Source organism: Podarcis raffonei, chromosome 12 (genome assembly GCF_027172205.1).
Source record: "Podarcis raffonei isolate rPodRaf1 chromosome 12, rPodRaf1.pri, whole genome shotgun sequence".
Classification (NCBI taxonomy): domain Eukaryota; kingdom Metazoa; phylum Chordata; class Lepidosauria; order Squamata; family Lacertidae; genus Podarcis; species Podarcis raffonei.
Window position 1 is genome coordinate 1,022,085 of NC_070613.1, and position 23,785 is coordinate 1,045,869.

The 23,785-nt window shown below is 42.5% G+C and overlaps 1 protein-coding gene across 1 annotated transcript in view; it reads right to left on the reverse strand.

Annotated features, from left to right (window-relative positions):
• Positions 1 to 725: 725 nt before the first annotated feature.
• LOC128398357 (uncharacterized) overlaps positions 726 to 23,785 on the reverse strand; it is a 45,584-nt gene continuing 22,524 nt past the window's right edge. Inside the window, 6 exon segments of the mRNA XM_053359363.1 lie at positions 726 to 3,708; positions 4,857 to 4,983; positions 6,282 to 6,364; positions 6,597 to 6,672; positions 6,861 to 7,298; positions 23,086 to 23,784. Of these exon segments, the coding sequence (XP_053215338.1) occupies positions 2,150 to 3,708; positions 4,857 to 4,983; positions 6,282 to 6,364; positions 6,597 to 6,672; positions 6,861 to 7,298; positions 23,086 to 23,784 (2,982 nt within the window). The 3' untranslated portion in view covers positions 726 to 2,149.

Below are 23,785 nucleotides of genomic sequence, written 5' to 3' on the forward strand. Positions count from 1 at the left end.
CTAATATCCCATTGTTGCTTCAGAAGTTCTCCATTTCTCCGTCCTGTGATTCACTGTTCTGCAACTTTGACAGCAGCTGCAAAAATCACACTGTTCCAGTAAATATCCTGTTTCGCCTTTTTTCTCTCATCCTGGGAGGAAGAGTGATCTGACAAACTTCAAATAGCTCAGTAATGAACCTTCCTTGGCAAGTCCACAGATTCCTTTCATCTCTCCATTCAGCCAAAAATAAGCAAATATATTTCCAATTAAATTAAATTCCAAGTCTTTTTAGCATTCAGTCCACAAATAATAGAGAATAGGGAAGTCAGCTCTAAATTTCCATCATAAGCCTTCTACTGAATAGAGCTTTCCTTTTTCCTTCTTTCTTTATAACACACACAGTTCCACTTGGTATTATACTCCATAACTGCAATCCAGCTTCACCTATACATACATAATTGAACTAGCATTTCAGGGAGGGTTGCCAAATCATATCTGTAAAAAATGAAACTTTATTTAAAGACTATAGACTCCCCTCCCCCCACACCGTCGTTTACACTGATTGAAGTCTTCTTTCAAGTTCAGACCTTAACAACCTTGCAGCTGATTCAATTGCACAGTTTATGATTACATCTCTTCTCACACGCACCTGTACTTTAGTCCAAATTAAACTCTAATTAACAGGAGAACCTCTGCTTCCTAATGGCGGCATAGGAGGGTTATTGGCAGGCGAAGTTCTTTTGCATTCCATGCCGGAGCAAGAGCCATGTACATAGATGAACTGTGAGTGGAGCCTGTTCCCCCTGTCCCTGGGGGGAATTTGCAAGGATAATTACCCTCAATCATCCTTATTTTTCCTTCAATAACAATCTCCCGCTGTCATGGGAGCTGCCTCCATTAAGGCAGAGCAGCACCAGAAGCCATCTGCCACGCATGCTTTAGTTGAAACTCCAGCACTGCAGTGGGTTAGACTAGATGGCCCCTGTAGCCCCTTCCCACTGTGTTTCTATGATTCTCCTGGTATGCAATATTTAAGTGGGATGATCAAATTCTCCTCTAGGGCATATTTATTCTTAATTGGGTCCTCTGGTTCCCAACAGCTGATCAAATCTTCTTGAGACAATTTGCTTAAGCTCCTTTATGTTCTCCTCTTTAGAGTCCTTTTATATTTCTGGGATCTGGCTGCTTTAAAGTGAAGAATTAGTGGTGATAAAATCAGGTTGTTAAAAGACTCATACTGGGAAAATTCCTTTGGAAATCAACATAGGCTTTGTGCGATGTAGCAGTGAGGGAATTTTGGGAGGTCCTAAAGGATAGTAAGACTCTCTGAGCTTGATTGTAGTAGTTTGGAGGATCCACGTTGATTAAGTCTATATGACCACTTGATCCCCTGATAAATTCCTCATATGTCTCTTGGCCAGTTGAACTGTAGTCCATGATAGGACCCAGCATATACCGTATTTTTCCATGTGAAAGGCACCACCATATTTAAGACAACCCCTGTTTTTTTTACCCCAAATTAAAATGCACTATGCACTATCCATGTATAAGACGACTCCTTATTTTAAACTTGAAAAATTAAGGAAAAATTATAGTCTTATACATGGAAAAATACAGTAGCAAGGCAAACCTTATTCAACAGATGCACTAAGTGATGTTATTCTTTCATTCCACTGTCAAGCTTCTGCCTTGTAAACTCTCGTGATTTAGAACTCATTTCCTGAACCTTATCTTTGGCTCTCAATGAGTTGGGTAGAAAAGGTTTTATTGATGTCTTATGACTTATCAAGTCAATCTCCTTTCTGAGTGTCTCTGTAAACCTGATTAGAGTGACCATTTTGGAATGAACTTCTTTCTGACAGATAAATGACAAACGAGAACTTTCTATGTGTACAGTGGTACCACGGGTTACATACGCCTCAGGTTACATACACTGCTAACCCAGAAATAGTACCTCAGGTTAAGAACTTTGCTTCAGGATGAGAACAGAAATCATGCTCCGGTGGCGCAGCAGCAGCAGGAGGCCCCATTAGCTAAAGTGGTGCTGCAGGTTAAGAATAGTTTAGGTTAAGAATGGACCTCTGGAATGATTTAAGTACTTAACCCGAGGTACCACTGTATGTGATTTTATTCTATTTTATTTTGTTCTACTCAACTTTGTTCTAAACTATTCAATCTTGTAATTGGTGTTTTTATCTTGATAATGGTTACTGACCATTATAAAATGACTACTGCTACCACTACTGGTATGCATTCTTAGATGCGAAGTTAGAGTTTCCTTCCAGGTGAAGCTCTTTCCACATTCCAAGCACTGATATGGTTTTTCCCCTGTATGAATTCTTTGATGGGGAGTGAGACTTTCCTTCCGGGTGAAGCTTTTTCCACATTCCAAGCACTGATATGGTTTCTCACCTGTATGAATTCTGTTATGGGCTGTGAGATGGGGCTTCTGACTAAAGCTCTTTCCACATTCTAAGCACTGATATGGCTTCTCACCTGTGTGAATTCTTTGATGGAAAGTGAGAGTTAATCTCTGGCTGAAGCTCTTTCCACATTCCAAGCACTGATATGGTTTTCCCCCTGTATGAATTCTTTGATGGTTCGTGAGACTTTCCTTCTGGGTGAAGCTCTTTCCACATTCCAGGCAATGATATGGTTTCTCTCCTGTATGAATTCTTTGATGGGCTGTGAGATTGGTCCTCTGACTAAAGCTCTTTCCACATTCTAAGCACTGATATGGTTTCTCCCCTGTATGAATTCTTTGATGGAAACTAAGAGTTAATTTCTGACTGAAGTTCTTTCCGCATTCCAAACACTGAAATGGCTTCTCCCCTGTATGAACTCTTTGATGTGTCTTAAGGATAGCATTCTGACTAAAGTTCTTTCCACATTCCAAACACTGAAATGGTTTCTCCCCTGTATGAATTCTTTGATGCGACTTAAAATTGGATCTCTGATTGTAGCTCTTTCCACATTCCAAGCACTGATACGGTTTCTCCCCTGTATGAATTCTCTGATGGGAAGTGAGACTTTCTTTCCGACTGAAGCTCTTTCCACATTCCAAGCACTGATATGGTTTCTCCCCTTTATGAATTTTTATATGAGATCTGAGACTCTTTTTCTGGGTAAAGTTTTTCCCACATTCCAAACACTGATATGGTTTCTCCCCTTTATGACTTCTTTGATGGGTGGTGAGATGGGCACTCTGACTGAAACTCTTCCCACATTCCAAACATTGATATGGTTTCTCCCCCGTATGAATTCTTTGATGGGTGGTGAGACTTTCCTTCCAGGCGAAGCTCTTTCCACATTCCATGCACTGATATGGTTTCTCCCCTGTATGAATTCTTTGATGGGAAGTGAGACTTTCCTTCCAGGCGAAGTTCTTACCACATTCCATGCACTGATATGGTTTCTCCCCTGTATGAATTCTTTGATGGGTGGTGAGACTTTCCTTCCAGGCGAAGCTCTTTCCACATTCAAGGCACTTATATGGTTTCTCCCCTGTATGAATTCTTTGATGGGTCATGAGACTTTCTTTCTGCGTGAAGCTCTTTCCACATTCCAAGCACTGATAGGATTTCTTCCCAAAGGGATTTATTTGGAGGGAAGTGGAATGGGAGCTTTGACTAAAGTTCCCTCTACACTCTGTATATTTACATCGCTTCTCCATTGGGTAGACATTGTCCTGGTCTCCCTCGTTTTTAATTTCCAATTCATTACCACCTGCAACAAAGAGAGAAACAGATCACAGACTCAGGAAGAAATGCAACCCTTGATTATTGAACAATGCTAATTAATGCTTGGGACAAAGGAAGAACAGAAGGGAATTAAATGTAAGGTCTTCCAACCGGCTTCACTTCTTTTGTCGACAGGCGTTAATAGGAACCTGAGTGTCAGGAACGGATCAGCAATAAATCACATGGAATAAATGAAGTTAACTCTTTATGAGAACAAACAGGCTGCTCAGTAGTGTCAGGCCCAGTGAGCACAAGAACAATTCCCGTAGACTTTGCCACTATGAGGATGTTGTGGCGACTTCAAGTCCCTGCCTTCCCACAACTGACTAAGCTTCCTCCTCTTATGGGTCCTTCCCTTCCGCCAACACAACTGTCTCTGCTCCTTCTTCTTCATACCTCTTCTAGTTCAGAGAGACGAAGGGGGAAGGGAGCTTATCACAGCAGGAGGGCGAGACACCCTGGCTTCATCACCAGCCTGACTCGTCTGTGCCCTTGGCCTCCCTCTTCTTCAGCTTCTCCTTCCGGACTCCTCTCTGCCACAGACTCCCCCTGCTCACTAAAACATGTTACTTCCTACGCTTCCAACACCTTCTCCTCCCAATCTCTTCCTCCTTTCCCTCTGACAACTCATGCTTGTCCCACCACCACTCCCCAGGCTCTGAGCCTTATTCCCGTGGGGATTTCCCACCTGGTTCCTCCCACCATTCCTCTACATCCAGCCAGCCCATGACAGTGGGATTTGAAAAGCCCGGTTCCATTCCGGAACAGATTTTGTTCTGCTGAATCATGGAATTCACACCATACCAATGTCAGTCATCTCTTTTGTCAATGAAAAACGGACAGAAGCAAAAACAGAAACAGAAATCCTGACGGAAGCCTCTTCAAATTCCATAACATCCCTGAAGGCCCAGATAGTTCAGACCAGCCCAACCATGACTTTAAAAGGGAAAACTGGAGGAAGAATATTCAAAGACAGAAGAACAGATAGCCCTCCATTCAGGGTTCACTGTGAGGGTGTCAGAATCGCAGATGCTGTAGGTGGTGCTGTTGAGCTCCATCAAAATATTGGAGGTCCATCATATATAGATACGTATTGAATTTCAAAACACATCATGATCCAACAGGGAGCCTTACTGAGAGAGTTCATGATCCCACAGTTCTCCTCCATGACTTCCTTATGCAGAGCTTTCTGGTTGGGATCCAGCAAAGCCCACTCCTCATCTGTGAAACGAACAGCTACATCTTCAAAGCACACTGGACCCTAAAAGAAGAGAGAAGTCTTCCTCTTAGACAGCCAACAGATTATCTACAACAGAGTGCTCTGCTGCTTTCTGCCTGTTCATTGCTGTTCTGTTTTAATGTGATTGTTTTGATGTCCTTTTTTATTATGGATGCACATTTTAAGGTCTTAACGGAATTGGTTTGTTGTGTATTTTAATGATGGGTATTCATCTTTGTGTAAATGGATGGAACTTCATCTGGTATTCTTCAGATCATTCTCTCTGCTCAACACTCCCCCCTTTCCTCTCCCCGTCTACTGTTCTGGAGCGGGAAAACCTTCCCCATGCCCTAAAGAACCAAGTACTTGCAGATCAAGCTATGTCATGCAAGGGACTGTATCCAGAGAGGACTCATAAATGTCTCCTACATGGCAGGGAAAGAAATTCCTGCTGATTTGTTGTCTAAAGTTGTTAACAGAGAACAACTGGATGTATATGTACATAGATTGCTGATGTACTAGATATTGCAATGGTTATCATGAAACGGGGGAGGATGTTAGTGTTTCACTCCTCCCATTGCAAAGATCATCTGATTCTATTGTTTACTTTCTGTTCTGTGAGAAAGGAAGCCTGTCTGTGTGACTTCCGTCTCTGGTACTATTGTACTTTTTCTTTCTGCTCTGTCTTGTGACAAGACTGGATGTCTGTATGAGGGCTGCTCCTCTCATACGTGTTTGTTATGTTCTTTAATCTGTAATTAGTAGAAATAAAGTAGGTATGCCCAGATACCTCCTCTCCTCCGTCTACGCTGCTTTTACTCTGCTAGACCGGGTGTTCACAAGAGAGCAGCTGTGAGTCCCAGAACACCAGGACCTCTTCCCAGGAATGCTGCGTAGCTCTTCCAGTTGCCGGAGGAGGTCATAGGCCTGCAGGAGTGTTCCATTAAAGCCAACTTCAGGGGTGTAGGGGGCCACAAGGAGGGGAAGGAGGGGGAAAGCCCTATAATGCAACTGATGGGACTTGTGAGGTGAATTCTGGCCACGGTTTAATGGTTTGTCAATTGTTTAGAAGCTTATCTTAGCATTAAAAGTTAAATTGATAAATAAAACTGCAACGACTGATAAATAATACTAGCATCCTTCAGAAGGCTGGTGAACGTGAGGTGGTTGTTCATAATTCTCTGCACATAAACCTTCTGGAATGGCCTTTACAGCCTTTGTTAAGGACAATTTTGACAGACGTCAAGAGCAGGAGCCTCTTTGCCCACAATCAGGAGGAGAGAGAACCCTTGGTGCCCCATCTCTAAACCTCTTTCCCCACAATCCTTCATTCTCCTTACCTGATTTGGTTCCAGAGCTGCTGTTTCTCCTCTGCCTCCATGCAAAGATGGATGAGGAGGTCTTCCTGGCATCATTCTGTTACCTGTGAGAGGCAGAAGTAAGTGGCCGGCCATTAGCGTATGCTTTTCTTAGCGGTGAAGCAGTGCATCTCTAACTACAGGTGGGCCTCAGAAAAAGTCTCACCTACTGAATGAATTTTGACATTTGAGCTCCTGGCCCCAAGTGTCCTTCCCCAAAAGATGAAAAGAACCCACAGGTTAGTTTCAAAATCCACAGAATGTGACAAAATGGAGAAAAAGCTCCTTCCTCCTTACCCAGTGGTCTTTCTTTGGTGTCCAATGGAGTCTTCTCTTCCTCAGTGGAATATGGGTCCATTTCTGCAAACAGATCCTTTTCATGAAAAAGCAACAAGGATTGAAAACAGAGAATGGAGAGAAAGAATAGAAAAGGAATGGGAGATGCATTTTAGGGTATCAGATATCATTCCTTGGGTGCTTTCCAAAAAAAGGTTGGGGAGTTTCAGAATACTCTCTCTCATGTTCAGAGCCCAAGAGTATCCAGAGGACAGTCTCTCTCACCTGCTGCTCTGCCTGCTTCCTCTCCTCTGTCTGACTCAGGAGGAAACCTTCGGCCAGGGCCACCGCCTGGGAACTGGTCTCTGCTCCACATTCCCTCACCCAGCTCTCCATCTCTGGTGGAAGGACAGCCAGGAACTGCTCCAAGACCACCAGGTCCAGCATCTCAGCTTTCGTGTGCCTTTCTGGCTTCAGCCACCGACGGTCAAGGTGGTGGAATCGGCTGCAAACCTCTCGAGGCCCTTTGGCCTCCTGGGAGCAGAACTGCCTGAACTTTTTTCTCTGCGCATCTGAGCTGAAGGTGTCCTCCTCACCCAGGATCTTCTGCACAGAGTTTTCCCACAATCCTTCACTGCTCCCAGTGTTGATGGCATGGCCTCTTCCTGCTTCTGGGCCAGCTGAGTCTTGCTCATCCATCTGGGCTCTCAGGAAGCCTCCAAGATATTAGAAGGAAGCCCTTGTTCGTCTGTCCTAAGCAGAGGCGTCTGCAAATCCTACAAAGTAAATACATTGTTCTGTTATGAAATAGATCACAGGAATGACAAAGTTCCCTGAGCAAGCATGGATGAGTCTTGCTAAGAACCAGGGCTGGGCTGGACTACAGCCAAGACTCTGAACTGCCTTCAAAAAGGGAGAAGGAGAAATCAGCATCTAGTCCTCCTAGAAGAAAAGTTACTATACAAAATGTGCAGGAAACCTTGGAAATTTCTATTGGATGAAGCCCTCTTCAGCCACAGCAGGTTCTGCACCCTTCCTGCCCTTTGACTTCCTCCCCAAAGAACTCTCTTCCTTGTCTCCTGAGAAGAGACAGAAGCCAGCCAACCTGCCAACTTTGGGGTCCTCTAGGGTTGCTCTCTCCCCCCCCCCCAATTCAGGGTCTATTTCTTTCCTGCTTCTGCCTCAGTTTCTAGCATTTGGATTCTCCAATGTTCTCAAGACACACTGCTGGGGTGGAGTCCCTTTTTCTTTTTTTTTTTTAAATGAATATTTATTGAATTTTCCAATTTTATATAAACACAAAAAGAAAAAGGAAAAGAAAAATATTAAAAACAATTCGGTTTCAATAACAGTTTTTCATTCACATGTTTCTTTGACTTCCTCATACCTCCCCTTCTTGTTCTCTAGTTCAATTTATTAATTCAGCAAATCCTAATCTCTTAACATTCCTTTTAAAATAAAACCTTATTTTCCATTCAACTTTTTTTTTTAAACTTAATAACATAAACAATTATAATCCCCATTATCTTTATCATAACAGCTAGAGACCACCAAAGTTCAAACCAACATCTTTTCAAAGTTCATTAATTTTATAATATTTCTGTAGATAATCCTTGAATTTCTTCCAATCTTCTTCTGCTGCCTTTTCTCCCTGGTCGCGGATCCTGCCGGTCATTTCTGCCAGTCCCATACAGTCAATCAACTTCATCTGCCATTCTTCCAGAGTGGGTAGATCTTGAGTCTTCCAGTGCTTTGCTATAAGTATTCTTGCTGCTGTTGTAGCATACATAAAAAAAGTTCTGTCCTTCTTTGGCACCAAATGGCCGACTATGCCCAAGAGAAAAGCCTCTGGTTTTTTCAGGAAGGTATACTTAAGTACCTTTTTCATTTCATTATAAATCATTTCCCAGAAGGCCTTAATCTTTGGGCACGTCCACCAAAGGTGAAAGAATGTACCTTCAACATCCTTACATTTCCAGCATTTATTATCGGGCAAGTGATATATTTTTGCGAGCTTGACTGGGGTTATGTACCACCTGTATATCATTTTCATAATATTCTCTCTTAAGGCATTACATGCCGTAAATTTCATACCTGTGGTCCATAACTGTTCCCAGTCAGCAAACATGATGTTATGTCCAAGATCTTGTGCCCATTTAATCATAGCTGACTTAACCGTTTCATCCTGTGTATTCCATTTCAGCAGCAAGTTATACATTTTTGACATGATTTTAGTTTTAGGTTCTAGCACTTCTGTTTCTAATTTAGATTTTTCCACCTGGAAGCCAATTTTCCTGTCCAAATTATATGCCTCCCTTATCTGAAAATAATGTAACCAGTCTCGGACTCTATTTTTTAATTTCTCAAAACTCTGCAGTTTCAGTCTATCTCCTTCTTGCTCCAAAATTTCCCAATATTTTGGCCAACTGGCCTCCATATTGAGTTTTTTCTGAGCTTTCGCTTCCATTGGTGACAACCACCTTGGGGTTTTATTTTCAAGTAAATCCTTGTATCTGATCCAGACATTAAACAAAGATCTCCTGACAATATGATTTTTAAATGCTTTGTGAGCTTTAACCTTGTCATACCACAAATATGCATGCCATCCAAAAACATTGTTAAAACCTTCTAAATCCAAAATGTCCGTGTTTTCAAGAAGCAGCCAATCTTTCAGCCAGCAGAATGCTGCTGACTCATAGTACAGTCTGAAGTCTGGCAGGGCAAAGCCACCCCTTTCTTTTGCATCAGTTAAAATCTTATATTTTATCCTGGGCTTCTTGCCCTGCCAGATAAATTTAGAGATATCTTTCTGCCACTTCTTAAAACAGTCCATCTTGTCCACAATTTGTAGTGTTTGGAACAGAAACAACATTTTAGGCAATACATTCATCTTAATAGCTGCTATTTGACCCATCAAGGAAAGCTTCAGATTTGACCATATTTCGAGATCTTTTTTCACTTCTGACCAACATTTCTCATAATTATTTTTAAATAAGTTCCCATTTTTAGATGTCATATTAATTCCCAGATATTTCACCTTCCTCACCACAGACAGACCTGTTTCATTCTGGAATTTCTCTTTTTCAAACAATGTCATATTTTTCTCTAAAACCTTGGTTTTGGTCTTATTCAATTTAAATCCTGCCACCTGACCAAATTCTTGGATTAATTCTAAAACTCTTTTTGTACTAGATTCTGGCTCCTGTAATGTCAAAACTAGATCATCTGCAAATGCTCTCAATTTATATTGTTTGGCTCCGACCTGTATACCTTTAACCAACCGGTCCCTTCTAATCATGTTCAGCAAAACCTCCAGGACCGATATGAAAAGTAAAGGGGAAATTGGGCATCCTTGTCGTGTCCCTTTTTCAATCTTGAATTGTTCCGTAACCACATTATTTACAATTAATTTAGCCTTTTGTTCGGAATATATTGCACCTATACCATTTTCAAACCCTTGGCCTACCCCCATACCCTGTAGGTTCTTTTTCATAAAACTCCAAGAAATGTTATCAAAGGCTTTCTCCGCATGCACAAATATCAGAACAGCTTTAGTATTTATATCCACATCTAGCTTTTCCAAGATGTCAATTACGTTCCTCAAATTGTCAGATATATGTCTTCCCGGCAGAAAGCCCGCCTGGTCCTTATGTATCTCTTCAATCAATACTCTTTTCAATCTCTTAGCCAAAATGTCAGCAAAAATTTTGTAATCCACATTTAATAAGGATATGGGACGGTAGTTTTTAAGTTGGGTCTTTTCAGTCTCTGTTTTCGGTATAAGTGTAATGTAAGCCTCTTTCCACGATTCCGGTGCCTTTTTCCCTTCCAAAATCTCGTTACAGACTTCCTTCAGAGGTTGTACTATCCAATCCTTCAAGGATCTATAATATCTGGAAGTCAGTCCATCCGGTCCCGGAGATTTGCCCAATTGCATATTTAAGATGGCACCTTCTATCTCCTGATCTGTTATTTTACAGTTCAACAATGCTTTACTTTCCTGTGAGATTTTTTGTAATCCATTTGTTTTCAAAAATCCATCAATGTCCCTTTCATTCTGTGGCCCTTGTGCATATAATTGCTTAAAATACTTCTGAAAACAATTTCTTATCTCATTTGGGTTATTTATGTCTTTTCCCTCTACTTCCAGATTTGTGATTGTATTTAGTTTTTGTCTTTTTTTCAGTTGCCATGCCAGTAATTTCCCACATTTATCCGCCGATTCAAATGTCTTCTGTCTCATTTGTTTAATTTTCCATTCTATTTCCTGGTTCATCAGTTCCATATATTGTGTTTGGTAGATCTTTATTTCTCTCAAAATCTCTTGTGACTTCGGCTTGGCTCTCAGTTTTTTCTCACCTTCTTTAATTTTCTCCAAAATTTTATCTTTTTTCTCATTTTGCCTTCTCTTTTTTAATGCATTCTGTTGTATCAAAAACCCTCTCATCACGGCTTTACTTGCATCCCAGATTACTCTTTTCTCCACATTTGTTGGCAAGTTTAATTCAAAATAGTCTTTTAAAGTCTTTTGGGCCTTGTTGTATACTTCTTGATCTCTAAATAGGGTGTCATTCATCCTCCATCTAAAGGTACCGGTTGTTGTTGACTTCATCTCCATCTTTACAGCGTTATGGTCGGAGCATGTTTTAGGGCAGATTTCCACTTTTTTTATCTTTGGAGCCATTCCTCTAGTAATCCAAATTTGGTCAATTCTGGTCCATGTCATCTTGGCTTCAGAGAAGAATGTTCCTTCTCTCTCCAAGGGGTTCTTAGTTCTCCAAATATCAATCAAGTCCATGTTATCAGTCATTTCAAAAAAAGTTTTTGGTAGTCTACCATCTTTGGTAACTACCTGTTTTTGGGCCTTGTCCATATTAGTTGATACCACTCCATTCATGTCCCCCATCAAGATTATGTTGTAGTCCATAAAGTCCATCAAAGTCTCATGCAGCTTCTTGAAAAATTCCGACTTCCCCTCATTTGGTGCATACACACCTACTATCAAAAATTTTTCCCCTTGAAACTGAATTTCAATAGCCAAATATCTTCCTTGTTCATCTTTGAGGATGAATTTCGGTGAAAATTTCTCCTTAGCGTAAATCACCACTCCTCTTTTTTTGACTTTGTCAGACGAAATAAATTCTTGCCCTAATCTTTTATTTACCAATATTTTCCTGTGTAGCCTCATAACATGAGTCTCTTGTAAGCAAATCAAGTCCAAATGTTCTTTCTTTAATATATAAAATATCTCTTTTCTCCTTCTAGGGGAGTTCAATCCATTACAATTCCAGCTTAAAAGTTGCAGAGACATGGTTAGTTAATTGGTTTTCCCTCCTACTGCACCAAGTTGTTGTTCTTCTTCTGTCGGTGGCTTGTCTCTCCTTGGGCCGGAGCGTCCAGATAACAGATTTGCAATCTCCAAAAGTCCTTGTCCTGGCGTCAATACGTCCTCAGCAGAGTCCACTTCCTTCTGCAGGTCCTCTTCGTGGTCTTTCAAAAACTTGTCCTTGTCATTCACTGTCCTTATTCTTATTTTCTTTCCTCTATATTTAAAAGATAGACCTTGGGGGAATTCCCACCTAAAAATTATTCTGTTTTTCCTCAGCAACGCAACCAAATCTCTATAGTGGGTCCTTACCTCCAAGATATGTTTAGGTATGTCTTTGAAGATTTCCACATAAGTGTCCCCAATTTCCAGGGTTCTTTGATAGTGTAAGTTCAGTATCTTATCTCTTTCTTCCTTAGTTTTCAAAATTATCAGACAGTCTCTTGCTTTGTTCTTTCCTTGCCTTCTGCCAAGTCTGAAAGCACTCACAATAGTGAATTCTTCCTCCCCCAGGTCTTTTTGCCAAAATTGTGTAAATTCTTTTGTAAGAAATTCTACCAAATTATCTTTCTCAGCTTCTGGCACGCCTCTTATTCTTAAGTTTTTCGCTTTTCTTTCAAGATCTATCATCGACAACGTCAAATCATACTCTTCAAATTTCTTATGTACCGGTGGAATCTGTTCCTGGGCAGCAGTTGCAATTTCCTTGGCTTCCTCAGCAAGTTTTCTGGTTGACGCCGATTCTTCCAATAATTTTTCAATAGACTGCGTATTAGAATTCACCTTTTTCCCTAGTTCATTTATACTTGAGGTATTCAAATTAATGCTGGCGGTGTTCGCCTCAATTTTTGCACAGGCCTCTGCCACTTGTTTATTTGTCTCTTCAACTCTGTTTGCCAATTTCTCCAGAGATGCATCAATTTTACCCAATGCTTGGGCTAACAGTTCATCAGTTGACATAGCCTTTACTTTTGCCTGTGGGGCAACAGCTCCTGCTGTGCCCGCTGCACCCCCCGTTGAGGGCCTTCTAGTAGTATCTACTTTATATTGTTTTCCGGACCTGGTAGTTTTGTCCTGTGTCAACTCTGCTTTGTCTGCCATAACACTCACATGCACTCCCAAGGTCAGTCACACACTTAAGGAATTTGTTTTGGTAGAATAGAAATTTTCCCACAGCAAAACTTGCAGTCTAAAGTGTCTTTGCAACGTAGTTGCCACTAGGGGTCTCAGGCCAGCTTCTTATTGCAACTTTATAGCCAATAATGTTCAAAAGGCCCCCATTTCTTAGTATCAAATTAGTATCAAATTTTTAGTCCCAAAATGTTGCTTTCCTTTCCCAGCTACTGTATCCTTTGCAGAGCTAAATCAAACTTTTAACTCTATTCTCCGTTGACAGTTCCCTCTGATCGGCTCCTCTGTCATAGGCAGTCCGTTCCCAAGTTTTAAAGTCAGCAGATGTATTTTAAAAAATTCCTCTCTTTGCAGGTCTAAGATCTTTCAATATCTCTCCACTGTTCCTGCTAACAGTGGGGTGAATTTTCTCTTCAGATATTGGGTTTTAATCCTCCCAAAAATTCTCCCGAAAAAGTCTCAGCTTTGAAGTCTCTTTACTTTGATCTGTTAACAGTCCGGGAAGACAGACTTCCTGTTTTTTGCCTTTCCCGTTTTCGGCCGAATTCTTTAAAAATTTTCTTTCAAATAGTGTCAAATTCCTACTCACGGGTAGTTGTTTTCGAGTCCGATTAACCAGAGAAGAAATCAGCGCTCTCCGATCCTGGCTGTGCGGCTTCACTTCGCGGAGACGGGTAGACGGCTCTCAGCTCCGCACCCTTTTCCCCCGGTCCGTTCCGGAGCCTTTAAAAAGGCTCCTTTGCAGCGGGGGGGGGCACAAATGGAGCCCGCCGAGCCTACAGCTCACAGGCTTCCCCACCTGTGGTTTTTTTCGGGTCCCCGCTTCGCTGTAGCGGTAGAACCCCAGCTCCACGAAGCCGATCTCCTCCGGTGTTTAGAGGAAATCCGCCATTACGATCGCTGGCGCTGACCGGAAGTCGGAGTCCCTTTTTCTTAGGTCTGAGGGCCAAAGAACAGTGCTAAAAAGCAAGTATAGAAGGGCTCACATTCCTGCTGTGTCTGTAAGCACCCCTCTTCAGCTGCTTCCCCTTTTTCTGGTTTTGTTATTCCTCAGACACTGACCTCTAATAATGAACCATATGTTGTAGATATTCCCATAAACATATTGTGCTATTTCTATGAAATACAAATGACAAGAGAAGACTCGGTCAGTTTATTTGTATCCTTTCTTCTTCCTAGTTTTCTCCATTTGCTTCAAACCATGAGGTATTTTCCCTCAGAGCCAGAGCAGAGTGTGGGGGTGCAGTGCCTCTGAGGTTCCAGCAGAGGGCGGGAGCCTCTTTCTCTCTCTCTCTCTGATTGGCTGCCAGCCCTTTTGGAGGGAAAACCCCAGAAGCCCTTTCTGAGGGGGAGAGTTGGGAAGGCCTGATCCGAGAGGGGTATTATTATTATTATTAATATTCGGATATGCTCTTTTCTGAGGGAGAACTGGCTCTGATCTGAGAGGAGAACCTCTCTAGCCAGAAGAAGGAGTCTCACAGCTTAGATAGGAAGACGACCCAGTGGAGGGTCTGGGGAGAATATGGAGGCAGGATTTAATCTGGAGGGCTGAGTCTGAGGCAGGAGAGGGAGAAGCTGTGGGAAGACGGACTAAACCAGGGTCTCCTTCCAGTCAGGAGGGGAGAGATCTGCTAGGAAAAGGAGATCCCCAAACCAAGAACAAGGGCTGAGGGGATCCCCTGGGTCTGTGGGAAATCCCTCAGGGTGGCTAAGAGAGAGGCGGAGGAACGAAAAGTGCCCCTCGCTCTGGAACCAAAGTAGGCAAAGGAAGATGCGCTGTATTAAAAGTAACTGTAACACCGGTCATAACTAGGTAAAAGAACGAGAGGGAAGGAACAGAAACCAAGTTAAGCCTTTTACCTCCTATGGTAGAACCATTTCTATCACAAACCAAGAACTCAGACACTGCCTGACCTCTAATAATGAACTATATGTTGGAGATATTCCCATAAACTTATTGCACTATTTTTGTGATACACAAATGAGAAGACTTGGACAATTTCTTTGTATCCTTCATTATTCCCATGATCCTTGTTATAAAACTCCATTAAAAGTTATTCCAAAAAGACAACACACACTTCCAGCCCCCCCCCCCGGGCTGCATCTGTAAAGCAGGATGAGACCCCTTTAATGAGTCCATAGAACCACAGGAACCGTAGTTTGTAAAGGGAGCTGAGCGCTGCTGGGAGAGGTTCCCTTGGAGTGGCTAGGCAACCCGTCCTCCTTGCCAGGGAACTCAGGAATTATAGCTGGTGGGAAGAGGGTCTCCCAGTAACTCTCAGCACTGGGGGGGGGGGCTGCCCCTTTCACCCCAGCACAGCTTTGCTTCCTTCCCAGCAGGGCCTCTCCTGCTGCCTTTGATTCCTTGGGTGGGGAGAGCTCTGGTGGTTCTCTGTTCAGGGCTTCCTGGTCAGTCTCAGAAGATCATTTGGACACCTGAGAGGCTGCATGTCTGAAGGGGCGCACCTGGGTCAGCCAGGAGTCTGGACAAGTTCCCTGCCTGATGAACGGGGTGGGGTGGGGAAAGATTTCCTTCTAACTGGAGGACAAGGGAGGGTTCGCTTGTATCTGGGTCACTGAAATGGATGCAGAAAATCAGTTTCTTCCAAAAGCGCCTGGATCTGGTCAGCGACCACTTACTCAAGAACTTTGCTCAGGAAAGGGAGCTTAGCCACTGGCCGGGAGTGAGTTAGGATCTCTGAATCCAGAGAATTCACCCCGCCTCCTCCAAGCAGGAAGGGAGCCCCCACTGACCCCCCCCCGGCCCAGCCAGCCCCTCCTCCCTGCTCTTTCTCATCCTCCAAGAGGGGCTCAGACTGATCCCAGCACTTAGTCCGCATCCTCCAGCCTGACGGACTGAGACTCAACAGGACTAGACTGGGCTCTGGACACCCAGGAGACTCCTCGGCTATTGCAGCAAACGCAAGTCTGGCCGGATGAAAGCGATGGTTTCCCCACAAAGCGCTAAGTATCCATTGTTACAAAGGAAGGTAATAGCAGCCCTCCTGCAAAACCACCCGCCCCCTGGCTTGGCAGAGAGCAAGGAGGGGGTGCAGGACCCTGGGGGGCACGCATGATCTGAACACGGCCCCCCTGCACCCTCGCCTGCAGCCCTGGGACCCCCTTCTCCCCCACAGGGAGGAAAGAGAGAGGAGACTCACCCGATTGCAGCAGGAGCCACCCAGGCAGCGAAGCTTGCAAAGGAGACACACAAAACATCCACGCCCCGCTTGCAGGAAGTGACTTGGGAGGGAGGGAGGGAGGGAGGGGCTTTGGATCGGGAGGACCTGGTCCCCTCCCCCCACCTATCTTTCTGTCCTCTCTAGGAATCCGGTTCGGTTCCGAGTCACCCTGGCAAAGCCAAGCGCCCCCAGCTCGCCCTTCCCTCTGCAAAGCAGGCGCCCAGGAGGAGCCCCGTGCGTTGCGCACATCCAGGGATGCTGTATCCTGGCTGGGCGCTGAGCTGCTCCCTCCCTTGGCAAAAAAACCGAGGAAAAGCTGGCAGGGGAGGAGACACAACCCGCGCCCTCCCCCCTTGGCTAGACATTGCGATCTACTCCCCCTTCCTTTCAAACCCATGCTTTAAATTTGTTTCTAAGTATTTCCTTTTTGTTCGTGTGTGTGTGTGTGTGTGTGTGTATAATTATCAGATTAATTTTTTAAATTTGTTTTCATTCCCCCCATCATACAAAAATACAGCATTTAGCAGGGCAGTGAATGACTCATGATTCTTAAAAGACTTGTCAGTGCTCTACTGATTCAAATGTAAGTCTTAAAACATGATAGGCAAGAACGCTAAATGACGAAACAACACACGTTTTTACCAGGTATCTCACAGGTAAGCCGCAGAAAACAAGGAGGTTGGTCAAGTTTAATGACAAGGTTCAACAATTTGCTGTTTGTAATGCAATGAGTATTTGTCTATGGATGTCTCTGTTTACTGAATCTAACATAAAGAACAGTACAAGAGGAGGTGGTAGAATTATCAGGGTCTGGGGCACCTGCACAGGAGCACCTGGGAAAGATTAGTAGGTGCCATGGCACCCGCATGTGCCCAGTTGGTGACCCCCCTACAGCACTCGGTTGAACACAGGCCAATTTCTCACGCAATGAATGTAAAAAGTTCCTCTCCAGCAGGAGTCCTTTGGTCAAAAGCAGGGGTCAGCAATTTTTTTCAGCAGGGAGCTAGTCCACTGTACCTCAGACCTTGTGGGGAGCCGGACTATATTTTGGGGGAAGAAATGAAGAATTCCTATGCCTCACAAATAACCCAGAGATGCATTTTAAATAAAAGCACACATTCTACTTGTGTAAAAACACAGATTCCCTCGGACCAGATTTAGAAGGCGATTGGGCCAAATCCGGCCCCCAGGCCTTAGTTTGACTACCCATTGTCAAGAGTCTTTGCTCAGGCTACAGATCTTTCCACATTAGATGTAGGTTTTGTGCTCACACTGAAGAGTTATCTGAAGTAAAATAAGGCCTCTGAGTGAGAGTTATCCTACCCCAGTTCATGAAGTACCAATGGTACTTTACTGATGGTAAAGGTGGTGGAGTCGGCTGCAGTCTTCTCGGGGTCCTTTGGCCTCCTAGTAGCAGAACTGCCTGAACCGCTGGCTCTGCACATCTGAGCAGAGAATGTCCTTCTCACCCAGGATCTTCTGCACAGAGCTTTCCCAGAATTCCCCACGGCTCCAGGTTTTGATGGCAACATCAAAAGACAACACACACTCTCAGATCCCCATATGCAAGGCATCTGCAAAGCAGGATCAACCCATTTTAGATTCCTAAGAAGAGGATTTGGGGATGCTCTTCCTCTCTGAAGGCGAGGTTGCCAGGGCAATGCTGGACACCTGAGACCTGAAATGGTCTAATGGCCTGGGCACATGGGGCCACTCCAAGGTGATGGGGGCTCTTTCCTGGGGTAGGAGGGAGAGCAGCTCTTGAGGACCCCAGGGTTAGAACCCCCCCCTCAGCCTGGTGTGAAAATTGTACTCAGTCAACCACAGTTCTAAATTCCTTCCTTGACCAAAAGCACCAAAAGGCAGGAGCAAACAGGCAGATTCATCTCACAGAAATCCCTCAGTTGCCATCACATTTGGCGGGGTCACTTCCCTTCTAGGAGGGCTAGACACGGCCCGGAATCAACCGCCACTGCTCCCAGTTTGGATGGCATGGCCCCTTCCTGCTTCTGGGCCAGCTGAGTCTGGCTCATCCACCTGGGCTCTCAGGAAACCTCCAAGAGAACAGATAGAAGGAATCCCTTTTGTTTTTTTGCCCAGTTCTGTCTGTCCTAAGTAGAGGGACCTCTACTTATTACAGTGTTTACGACCTATTTTGACGGGCATTAATGATCCTGGCCCAACTGAACTGGCTGCCAATTAGCTTCCACACCCAATTCAAAGTGCTAATTTTGACCTATAATGCCATTACCATTATTATTATTATTATTTCTGGACTTCCGGGTTGGCGCCTCCGGCAATGGTGGAGCTCCTCTGATCGGGAGGAACTTGCTCCGTGAAAAGCAGGGTCTGACCGCCACGGCGAAGGCGGAGACCCATTGAAATCACAAGCGGGAGAAGCTTGTGAACCTGGGATTCGGCTGGCACCTTTTGCGCCTCCCCTACTCGCGGGGAAACCCGGTTTCAGGGATCCGGAGCGACGTGGGGTGAGTGGCACAGTGCTTCAAATTGACTGCTTCTTTCACGGAGTGAAGCCGCATTGCTGTTGCCGGAGAGCGCTGACTTTTTCCTGTGGACAATTGGATTTTAAACAACTACCCGTGAGTAGAACGGAAAATTGGATCTTTAAATACGTTAATTTGGCACCGAAACGGGGAAGGTTTTAAACAGAAAGTCCGCCTTCCCCTTTTGTAAATAGATTGAAGCAAAGACGTTATAAGCTAAAGTCTTTGAAAGCTTTTGGCAAAGGATTAAATTTTCATCGGTTAAAACTACAAAACCCCCCTTGGAAGCAGGAGAAGAGGGGGGGAATTTTGGACTTAACAAGCCTGCAGGAGAGAGTGAAAAACCAAATTACCACTGCTCCGAACCTGGTAAGGGCTGCCAGAAAGAGTGAAGTTTTGGGAGAGTTCATTGACTGCGAACAAAACATTTTTGACAGCTAGTTAAATAAGAGAAAGATACTGTTTCCATTGTCCTCTTCTGCGTTTAAAAAGGAGGAAAAGTAACTGGAAATTGAAACTATTTTTATGGCTTGAAGTGTGTCTGAAAGGATTGATACAAGTGGAGACTGTTTCCCTCTAGAGGGAGTTTTTGAAACTGTCACAGGAGTGCAACTGGGGAATCACCAGCTGCAAGATAAGTAATTGTGAGAACCAGAGATTGACCTTGGACCACTCAAAATGTTGACAGGAGAAGCCATTGTGACGGTATTATGCAAGATAAGCTACTCGCTGGAACAGCTTCATAAGAAGACGGATGACATGTCTTTTAAAATTGACAACTTGGATCAAAAAGTGACTAATTGGAGTCAAAAAGTGAGTACCAACACAGAAATAATTCAGGACTTGGTACAAGAATCTACTTTGGCAGGACAAATTGTGGAGGAGAAAGAGAAAGCTGTGGTTGTTGAGCCTAAAGTAATACAAGCGGGATCCTCAGTCTTACAGAAGCAAATTGAGGACTACAAGTTGAGGCCTTCTATGATTGAATCTAGAAAAAGCCAGATTTTGAGGATTGGATCCCGGCATGAACGGAAGAAGGAAAGTTGGAAAGATCCCTCTGTGCAGGGATCAATTGACTTTTGGGACATGGACTTGGTCTGGAGGAGATTGGAGTTCTGGGGGCCTTTGGATTTGGAGGAATTTTGAAACATGTCATGAAACATCTTATAGACCTCAGCTTCAACTATGGAAATTTGGCTGACCTGCCTAGAAGGAATAAAAGCATTGTTAGGTTGGAGTCTTCCCGAGATCTGCTCTTTGGCATTAAAGAATATGAAGAAGACCTGCAGAGGGGACCTGGAAAAGAGTTAAGAGCCTCGGACATAAGATCTCCAGGTTGATGAACTATATGGAATTGACGGAAAGGACTGACAGAATCCGAAACCAGGGAGAGGAGATGGTGGAAGAAGATTAGAGAATTTAAAGTTTATATACAGAAATACTGTAAAATTAATGAATGATAGAAAAATGGTGGAAAGAAATTTTATGGCCTTAGCAGAAATGTTATAAGGAGTTAAGCATATATAAGTATTTTAGTTTTAATGATAAAAAATATGTTAAGATATTTATAATATGACAGAAAATAGAGAAAGATGGAAAGGATTTGCTGAAACAATTAATAGAAGTGGAATACAAAAAGGGAGGTGAGAGGAAGTCGAGGAAACAAGGAAATGAAAGATAAGAGTATGGAAAAGGTGTGATGTATGTTTTTAAATGGTTATTGTTTCGTTTTGTTTAGGGTTAAGGTGGGTTAGGGTTTTGTTTAGTTTAGTTTAATATGTTTAGGTTGTGTTTTGTATTGTTTATATATTGTATTGTATTGGTTTTTTTTCTTTCTTTGTGTTTTTTCTCTTTTCTCTTTTCTCTTTTTCTTTTCTGTAATCTTTAAAAGTAATAAATATTATTTTTTTAAAAATATTATTATTATTTCTAACAATTCGTGAAACCACAGTAAAACTAACAAACATGAAAAACTTCCTGATCTAAAAGTCAGATAGTTATTTATTTTCTTAACATCTAACAAGAGGGAGTTCCTTTTTCTATCTTAAGATAGAAAAAGGGACACGACAAGGGTGCCCAATTTCCCCATTACTTTTTATATCGGTCCTGGAGGTTTTGCTGAACATGATCAGAAGGGACCGGCTGGTTAAAGGTATTCAGGTCGGAGCTAAACAGTATAAATTGAGAGCATTTGCAGATGACTTAGTCTTGACATTACAGGAGCCAGAATCTAGTACTAAAAGAGTTCTAGAATTAATTCAAGAATTTGGTCAGGTGGCAGGATTTAAACTGAATAAGTCAAAAACTAAGGTTTTAGAGAAAAACTTAACATTGTTTGAAAGAGAGAAGTTCCAGAATGAAACAGGCTTAACTGTTGTGAAGAAAGTGAAATACCTGGGGATTAATATGACATCTAAAAATGGGAATTTATTCAAGAATAATTATGAAAAATGCTGGACGGAAGTAAAAAAGGATCTAGAAATTTGGTCTAATCTGAAGCTTTCCTTGTTGGGTCGAATTGCAGCTATAAAGATGAATGTATTGCCTAGAATGTTGTTTTTGTTTCAAACATTGCAAATCGTAGACAAGATGGACTGTTTCAAGAAGTGGCAGAAAGATATTTCTAAATTTGTCTGGCAGGGCAAGAAGCCCAGGATAAAATTTAAGATTTTAACTGCTGTAAAAGAAAGGGGTGGATTTGCCCTGCCAGACTTTAAACTTTATTATGAGTCAGCAGCGTTTTGCTGGCTGAAAGAGTGGTTGCTTCTTGAGAACACAGACATTTTGGACTTAGAAGGTTTTAATAATGTTTTTGGGTGGCATGCATATTTATGGTATGACAAGGTTAAAGCACACAAAGCGTTTAAAAATCATATTGTTAGGAGATCTCTGTTTAATGTCTGGACTAGATATAAGGATTTATTGGAAAATAAAACCCCAAGGTGGTTGTCGCCAATGGAAGTGAAAGCTCAGAAAAAGCTCAATATGGAGGCCAACTGGCCAAAATATTGGGAAATTTTAGAACAAGAAGGAGACAGGTTGAAACTACAGAGTTTTGAGAAACTAAAAAACAAAGTGCAGGACTGGCTACATTATTATCAGATAATGGAGGCTTACAATTTGGACAAGAAAATTGGCTTCCAGGTGGAAAAATCTAAATTAGAAACAGAAGTGCTAGAACCTAAAACTAAGATCTTGTCAAAAATGTGTAACTTGCTGTTGCAGTGGAATACGCAGGATGAAACGGTTAAATCTGCAATGATTAAATGGGCACAGGACATTGGTCATAACATTATGTTTGCTGACTGGGAACAGTTGTGGACCACCGGTATGAAATTTACGGCATGTAATGCCTTAAGAGAGAATATTATGAAAATGATATATAGGTGGTACATGACACCAGTCAAGCTTGCTAAAATTTATCACTTGCCCGATAATAAATGTTGGAAATGTAAGGAGACTGAAGGTACGTTCTTTCACCTTTGGTGGACGTGCCCAAAGATTAAGGCTTTCTGGGAGATAATTTATAATGAAATGAAAAAGGTATTTAAATATACCTTCCTGAAGAAACCAGAGGCCTTTCTCTTGGGCATAGTCGGCCAATTGGTGCCAAAGAAGGACAGAACTTTTTTTATGTATGCAACAACAGCAGCAAGAATACTTATAGCAAAGCACTGGAAGACGCAAGACCTACCCACTCTGGAAGAATGGCAGATGAAGCTGATTGACTGTATGGGATTGGCAGAAATGACTGGCAGAATCCGTGACCAGGGAGAAGAGTCGGCAGAAGAAGATTGGAAGAAATTTAAGGACTACTTAAAGAAACACTGTAATATTATTGAATGTTGAAGGGGGTTGGATTGAAACTAGGTGGTCTTTAGCTGTTATGGTAAAAGAATATGGAAGAAATGTTTTTCTTTTTTTCTTTTGTTTAAATAATGTTTAAGCTATAATAATTTAAGAAGTTGAATAGAAAATAAGGTGTTAGCTAATTGTGAAGCTAAGAGATTAGGATTTGCTGGATAAATAATTTTAACTAGAAAACAAGAAGGGGAGGTATGAGGAAGTCAAGGAACTATGGTTTTGAAATTAGGCTTTGAAAATTTTGTGTTTTTAATATTTTTCTTTTTCTTTATGTCTTCTTTTTTTGTTTGTATAAAATGGAAAACTTTAATAAATATTTTATAAAAAAAAAGAAGAAAAAAAAGAGGGAGTTCTACAAGGCGGGTGACACTATCAAAAAGGCCCCCTGCCTTGTTCCATGTAACCTCACTTCCCACAATCAGGGAACTGGCAGAAGGCCTTCAGAAGTGGAACTCAGGGTCCGTGTTGAACATATTAATCAAAGTCTCTGAAAATTAAATTCATAGACAGCCATTGTCTGGTTTCTCCCCACTGTGACATCTTTGAAGGCCTATGAGACTTGTCTTCTGACCAAAGCTCTGTCCACATTACAAGCATTGATATGGTTTTTCTCCTGTATGAATTCTTTCATGGACTATGAGATAGAACTTCCTGGTGAACCTCTTTCCACATTCCAAGCACTGATATGGTTTCTCCCCTGTATGACTTATTTGATGGGTTGTGAGATGGGCACTCCGACAGAACCTCTTCCCACATTCCAAACACTGATATGGTTTCTTCCCTGGATGAATTCTTTGATGGGCCATGAGATTCTTTTTCCGACTGAAACTCTTCCCACATTCCAAACACTTATATGATTTTTCCACTGTATGAACTCTTTCGTGGGAAGTGAGACTATCTTTCCGACTGAAACTCTTCCCACATTCCAAACACTGATATGGTTTCTCCCCTGTATGAATTCTTTCGTGGGAAGTGAGATGGGCACTCTGAGTGAAGCTCTTTCCACATTCCATGCACAGATATGGTTTCTCCCCTCTATGAATTCTTTGATGTATTGTGAGAATCTTTTTCCGACTGAAACTCTTCTCACATTCCATACACTGATATAGTTTCTTCCCTGTATGAATTATTTGATGGGAAGTGAGACTTTTCTTCCAGGTGAAACTCTTTCCACATTCCATGCACTGATATGGCTTCTCCCTG